Below are 7,178 nucleotides of genomic sequence, written 5' to 3'. Positions count from 1 at the left end.
ATATTTACCTCTGAATTGTAGTGAAGTAGAAGTATAAAGTAGTATGAAATACTCAAGTTCAAGTACCTCATATTGTATTAAGCAATGTATTTAATATGATTTACTTACTCAGTGTTTCCCCTACCATTGTCTTGGAGGAGCGCTGCGCCCCGCCAACGGTGCCCCGCGCCCCCCCCTGAAATTCAAGGTGTTTAAAAAAAAACAAGCTACTCAGGCAGCACCCCCCCCAAAGCAGTAAACCCAGGGGAAACACTGTTACTTATTGTCCATCAATGCAGTTCAACATGTACTGCTGTCTGCAGTCACAGTTGAATTACACTCTAGAGTCAGGAGCAGATTAAACAGAATTTGGGTTTAGGGAGTGGTGCAAGAACAAGTCCTAAAGCCAAAAAATTAGTTAGCATTTTACAACTTTCACAAAGACCCTTGTCTCAAAGTCAGTGTTTCCTTTAACAGGTTTTTTGTTAGACACCTGAAATAAGGTCTCTGTGATTAACACAAGCCAAAGAGATTAAACGTTTTGTTCTACAAAATAAAATACGGCAGTAATTACCCCACTGGGGAATGTCCAAAGCTTCATAAGTGTCATAATTGTGTGTTTGCCACAGAGATAATTTTTTCTGCATTATCCAAATATCCAATGTAGAAATGTCATTGTTTTTATCAAGGTACCCCTTGTGAGGCTTACTTCCAGGTCGGCCAACGAAAAATCTTCATCACTTCACCACTCTATAAAGATGGTCACTTTGTCAAATAAGGTGACAAATACGGCAGAAATTACCCCACTGGTGAATGTCCAAAGCTTCTTAGTGTCATAAAACGGCAATTGCTAGCATGTGATTTAATAAAACACTAAACGTCATTATCCCAACAACAGTTGGCCTATTGTTAAGCAGTGGTAGTGCACAGCCATTAAATCAAAATATAGTTTGTTTATAGCACAACAATCGTTTTTTACTTCTGCCGCTTTAAAAATCATGAAGTGGTGTTGATGTGTGGATATTATCCTACTGAATAAATTATGTTAACTATCATAATGGTGTGTTTGCCACAGAGATAATTTCCTGCAATATTCAAAAAACCCAATGGGGTATTGCTTTTTGTCAAGGGACCCCTTGCGATGCCCACTTCCAGGTTGGCCAACGAAAAATCTTCATCACTGTACCACTCTATAAAGATTGTCACTTTGTCAAATAAGGTGATTTTATTCCTAAATGATTACTTTGACTCGGCAAAGAGACATGAAATACTAATCATTTGCCCTTTACCAGTCATAGCTTGCCATCTTACTAAACCTACATTATGTCTTCAAGACTGATGTGTCAGGGACCTTCTTCAAGGAAAATTAATGTGGACAATTTGGTCAAAGGTAATGTGTACAAATGCTGGCCATTTTGTTTTCCAAAAAGCTCTAAAAGTAAGACGAAAAGGGAAAACAATTGCAGTCACCTATTGAAAATGACATAACACAACACCAGCAAAACATTTCTTCTTGACCATTTTTCAATTCCTGGGAATCTATTCGTCAGCACCACAAATCATAGAATTTATCATACTAAGCGAGTCAAATAAAGAAAGAACTAGACTTTTTGTCAGTGTGAGGTGTCACAGTTGTAGTCAGTTGTCATCCTTTACAAGGTATGCAGTCCGTGAAAAATGGACATGACCTCTGTATTCTGTTGGCTTCAATACTAAGTTGCTGAGTAGGGGGGTTCTCTGAGGGGGAGGGGTCACTGATTCTATTCGTTGAACAGATATAAAAGCAAAATGTTTCCAGGGAGTCAGTACGTTCAGCAACAGCACATCTACAGCCAACATGAGCAACACCGACATGAACATGAGGGGAAAGGTACTTTTAAAACATTTTGTAATAGGCAAAACATTTAATTTGACAATATGGGATTACCCAATTTAATTGTCATTTAATTTATAAAAATTAACTTCTTTCAGATCATCTTCTACGAGGATAAATATATTTTTAATTTGCCTTGTATATGTAATTTTGACTTTGAATTTTCTTTCAGATCATCTTCTACGAGGAGAAGAACTTCCAGGGTCGTTCTCATGAGTGCATGAATGACTGCTCTGACATGTCCTCCTCCCTGAGCAGGAGCCAGTCCTGCAGGGTGGAGAGCGGCTGCTTCGTGGTGTACGACCGTAACAACTACATGGGAAACCAGTACTTCATGAAGAGGGGCGAGTACTCCGACTACATGAGCATGATGGGAATGAGGGAGAACATCAAGTCTTGCCGTATGATCCCCATGGTGGGTGTTAAGCAGCATATGTTGTACTTTTACACGTATTTAAATGAAAACCTTGACATATATTGATATTAAGACATGCCTTCGTTTTTATTCTCTCCAACAACAGCACAGAGGACAGTTCAGGATGAAGATTTACGAGAAGGAGAACTTCGGTGGTCAGAGTCACGAGATGATGGACGACTGTGAGAACATCCAGGAGCGTTACCGCATGTCCGACTGCCAGTCCTGCAACGTGATGGACGGTCACTGGCTGATGTACGAGCAGCCCAACTTCAGAGGCAAGATGATGTACATGAGGCCCGGAGATTATAGAAGCTACAGAGAGATGGGCATGAGCGGCATGAAGTTCATGAGCATGAAGCGCATCACCGATTCCTGCTACTAAATGTTCACTGAATCTAACAATTGCCATTAAATAAATAATTTCTGCACTAATTTAACATTCTGTCAATCTTATTGCCCTATACTGTCACAAAGACACATCTGCTATTTAATAATATATGTATTGAACAATGTGTCAATGTTCTACAGATAATCACTCATCAAATGTATGTTAGTTGAGCACAAAGTTTTTGTCATGAAGACTACCTATCAATTAACAATACAATTTAAAAATTGAATATATTCAATGAAACTGTAGAATATTGAATACAATTTTAAATATAATGGATGAAGTTAAAATCTTCATTCACTACTCATACTATATTACGGAGCCCTGGAGGGTTCATAGAGAGAAAAACAAATAACACGAGGCCACGTTTTATTAATTTGTGCGCACAAGATGTAATTTGTGCATACTTTCTCGTGCGTTAGACACATCGAATTGCCCGATTATTCCGCCATATTATTAGTTTTATGAAGAAGATGTCCGTGTGTGTCTGTGTCTCTGTGTATGTGTGGGCATTTGTTTTCAGAAGATATTATGATAGTGGCGTTCGTTCCGGTGCACTCCGACAGCATTTAGCACTAGCCTACATCGAGATTAAGAATAAACGAACTTCTTTCACTTGGGAATACACCTATGGAGTAAGCCTGATGTGTGTAAATTACTGTTCATGGTCATTTGAAAACAAATGCCGGTGTCGGACACACACATAGACCGAACACACACACATCATGTAGCATTTCACGTTTCCATAGCAACAACAACTTCCTGTCAACAGCGTAAACTCACCTTCAAAATAAAAGCATCTAAATAAAACAGGAAGTTAACCTAAATTACATTTAAGACATATACAACTGCAACGAAAGTAACAAAAGCAATGTCATATCATTTTCAGTTTCACAGAACACAAATTGGGTTATTTACACATCATGCGCCCTGGTGACCGGACATATCCTTCATAAAACGAGTAATAGGTGGCCTCTTTTTATTTATTTTTCTCTCTATGAACCCTCCAGGGCTCCGTACTATATAATTTAATATTAACATATTTTAAATAATTTTTTTAAAGCGATGCCATAATAAACATATATGTAGATACAAATTGAAATCATATATTTCTAAGGGAATTCGCAAACATACACAACACAGCTGATTTTGAAATATTTTCATATCGATACCGCTTAACTGTAAGTAGAACACTTAAGTCATTCTATGCGTTACCTACTGTTAGGCCTGTCACGATAATTAAGTTTGTTGGACGATACATTTTCACGATAATATTGTCGGCACCGTTTTAAGACCATTTTAGACCACTGACATAATGATAATATATAATAATAATTCAGGTACATCCTTTCAAACAGAACTTTTTATTGAACATCCAAAATTGCAAATGAAATGTGAAATCATATTCAAATATATAAATTATATGTAATAAAAACAAATTAAATTATAAAAAATTTATTAAATCACACACATCCAAAACAATCAATTAAATAGACTCAGGCTGGAAAATAGAGTGTTCTCTCTCATATATATAAATAAATATGAGCACACATTGTCTCACAAGCAAAATAAACCTCCTTAAAATAGCAGTCAAGTGTACAGTCCACTGTCCATACAAAGACCCAGATGCCTCAACAGGCCATATCCAAATCTGTATTTCAAAGATTTCGAGCTAGGAACACCAACATGTTTGCATTGTCGGGCAAATGCATCTTTGATTGTAAACAGTCGGGAAGGTGGGGGCTCTCCATCTTCAGCTGCCGTAGTTGCTCCCAGCTGGGAAAACGGAATGGGATGGTTGTGTTTCAGATGCAGTTTAAGGTTGGTCGTATTGCTAGCTTTTGTTGCTACCTTTTTTAAACAAATGCGGTACACCGCCCGGCTCGTTCAAGTCCGTAGGGTCGCCTCGTTGATTTGGCTTAAATCCAAAATATGGTACTAGGTTTTGCAACCAATTCCATTTAACTTCAAATTCCCCTTGAGTAAGTCACATGTTGTCTCCTGCTTGTCTCTATATTATTAATTTGGCTGCTACACTGTTGCACGCGGAGTTTCCTGACTTGGCTGTGTGTGAGGCCCCGCCCCTCACAGCGCGCCGGGCCAAAATGCTGGTCACATCCATATGTAAACAAACACGCATGTAAACGGCAATTTATCGAGCTCAGAAAAGTTATCGATTCCATTTTTATTTATCGTACGATAAGTCAATTTATTGATTATCGCGACAGGCCTACCTACTGTATTTTACGATTGCTTGAATATGATGTTTGCATTATAGTTTCTTGTACATGACGCGTGTCATCAGAAATTATATGCTTTCCGAGAGCAAGCATAAAAATAATTTTCTTGCAGTGAGTTAGAATGTTTTTTTTCAGGAGGTCATGAGGTGTCAGAGATGTTCCCCACAACCACTACAAGGTATGTAGCCTTGATATCTACAGCTACATCGACATGAACATGATAATACATGTTCTCTTAAAGATCTATTTGCATAAGCAGAAAATAGTATTTAAAAAAACTAGATCACCATATTCACAATGCCGCGTTATCTAACCATACCAAATTCCTTTTTACAGTTCCTCTTCTACGATGTGAGGAACTTCCAGGGTCATGCATGAGCAACTGCTCTGACATGACCTCCTAATGCGGCAGGTGCCACTCCTGCAGGGTGGAGAGTGGCTGCTTCATGGTGTACGACTTTCCCAACTACATGGGGAACCAGTAATTCATGAGGAAGGGTGAGCACTCTGACTAGAGAAGCATGATGAGAATGAGGGACAGCCTCAGGTCTTGTCATATGATACTCATGGCAGGTTTAAAGCAAACTATATGATATCACTATGTGTGATAACCCCCACACAAAATCTTCATTAGACAATATTTTTAACTGTCAAAAGAAAAATGACATCACAGAAGCCATATCAGGATGATGATCTATGAGAAGGAGAACCACAGTTGCCAGATGCATGAGCTGAAGGAAGTCTCTGAAAACATCATAGACAGGGGTGCACATAACTTTCTCAGTGAGGTACTCAGATGAGTACCTGGAGTCAGTGTTTGGTACTCCAACTTCTGGCTCCACTCAAAGTTATTTGATGAAGCCCTCTGTATCGCGAACGTTAAGTCGGGGGGGGGCTAGTGGAGTACTTCGTGACCACAGAGCGTGAACGTTGTGATCAGCTGTTTTAGCGCAGTTCTCCAGTGAAGGGGGGGAGTCTCCCTCCGCAGCCGGTTGGCGTAGTTTTGGCACAATACCGTTGTACAGACAGACGTTAAAAGCAGCCCCGTCTGTGCACACGAAGACCTGTCGTCCGGTGATCTAACCGCCTTCTGGAAAAGCTTCACAAGTACATCGGTACGCAAGTGCGCTTTGTGACACAAGTGACGGAACGCATTTCAGATTGTTGCCGCGCATGCGTACCAGTTATGTGCACCCCTGATCATAGAGCACTACCGTGTGTCCCACTGCCAGTCTGCAATGTGATAGAGTGTCATTGGCTGATGTACAAAAAGCCATGTAACAGAGACAAGATGGTTAACCCTGAGACCAGGAAAATACAGGAGCTGCAGGGATATGGGCATGAGCTTTATGAGCATGAGGCCTAACATAGACTTGTGCAACTACATGTCCACTTAATGTATCCACTACATCTTTACTACAAAACTATAGCTTTTGCAAGCTCATTGCTGAACTGCTGCAGTAAGCTATTGTATAGTATCTTGAATCTTGAAAATGTTACTGCTTAATCCAACGGACAAATGGTTGATCTTAAAATGTATAGATTGTGAACATGAAAATAATCAATTGATCATGAAAGGATCCCTGGGCATTTTTACAATTTGTAATATTACAGGATAGACAAAATAAAATAAAAAAACAGTAAATCAAATACAGGGTATTACATGTTTTAAGCTTAGTATCAAATTAGGTTTAGTATTCTAAAATAAATACACTATTTATAATAGGGATGGGAACGATTAATCGAGTATTCTAAATTATTCAGGTATTCAAATGATTATTCAGGTATTCGAATAAGAGTTATTAATTTTTTTATTAATTTTTTTTTTTTTGGAAGGGATGCCTAAGTTGATTACATATTATCATAAGACAGTGCCATAGCTAAATGTGTTAGGTGACGTCTAAAGGTGTGTTTTGCTCCGCTCACCGGTCCCTCACAGCGGGCAGAGCTGCAGGTGCTGATCTCTCTCTCTCACGTCCGGTTATACTTCACTTGCGTTTATGTCCAAATCCATCAGATCTAGCTAATTCTAGCTAATGATATGGCTGGTACCCCTCTCTACACGCAGATCACGCAGACTCAAACCTCATCTTATGCCCAAATGCTCCGCAGCCGTTACGAGGTTTCGGCGCTAACAGTTCATGAGCGTGCTCCCCCACCCCCTGTCAACACTTGCGACATATGAGTGGCCAGCCTAAACAACAATAAGCGCTGCTTGGCAACCGTGTGTGGCGGCAAAGTACATAGACATTTTGACAGGAAAGATTTAGTTTTGCCGGT

At 39.5% G+C, this 7,178-nt stretch overlaps 1 protein-coding gene across 1 annotated transcript; it reads left to right on the top strand.

The window, feature by feature from the left end:
• The first annotated feature begins 1,816 nt into the window (after nucleotides 1–1,816).
• Nucleotides 1,817–2,652, top strand: LOC104943393 (gamma-crystallin M3-like). The gene is made up of 3 exons (XM_010768776.1): nucleotides 1,817–1,849; nucleotides 2,025–2,267; nucleotides 2,374–2,652. Exons 1-3 carry the CDS (start codon nucleotides 1,817–1,819, stop codon nucleotides 2,650–2,652), a joined length of 555 nt encoding a protein of 184 aa, XP_010767078.1.
• The last annotated feature ends 4,526 nt before the right edge of the window (nucleotides 2,653–7,178 follow it).

Source organism: Notothenia coriiceps, unplaced genomic scaffold (genome assembly GCF_000735185.1).
Source record: "Notothenia coriiceps isolate Sejong01 unplaced genomic scaffold, NC01 NC01_scaffold00006032, whole genome shotgun sequence".
Classification (NCBI taxonomy): domain Eukaryota; kingdom Metazoa; phylum Chordata; class Actinopteri; order Perciformes; family Nototheniidae; genus Notothenia; species Notothenia coriiceps.
The sequence above is the reverse complement of the archived record's forward strand: the minus strand, read 5'-3'. Positions and strand labels throughout refer to the sequence as shown.

Excerpts from the sequence above, each read along its gene's own strand:
- LOC104943393 (XM_010768776.1), top strand. The coding sequence starts at position 1,817 with ATGAGCAACACCGACATGAACATGAGGGGAAAG. Across the intron at positions 1,850-2,024 it reads ACATGAACATGAGGGGAAAG|ATCATCTTCTACGAGGAGAA; the intron begins GTACTTTTAAAA and ends ATTTTCTTTCAG. Across the intron at positions 2,268-2,373 it reads CTTGCCGTATGATCCCCATG|CACAGAGGACAGTTCAGGAT; the intron begins GTGGGTGTTAAG and ends CTCCAACAACAG.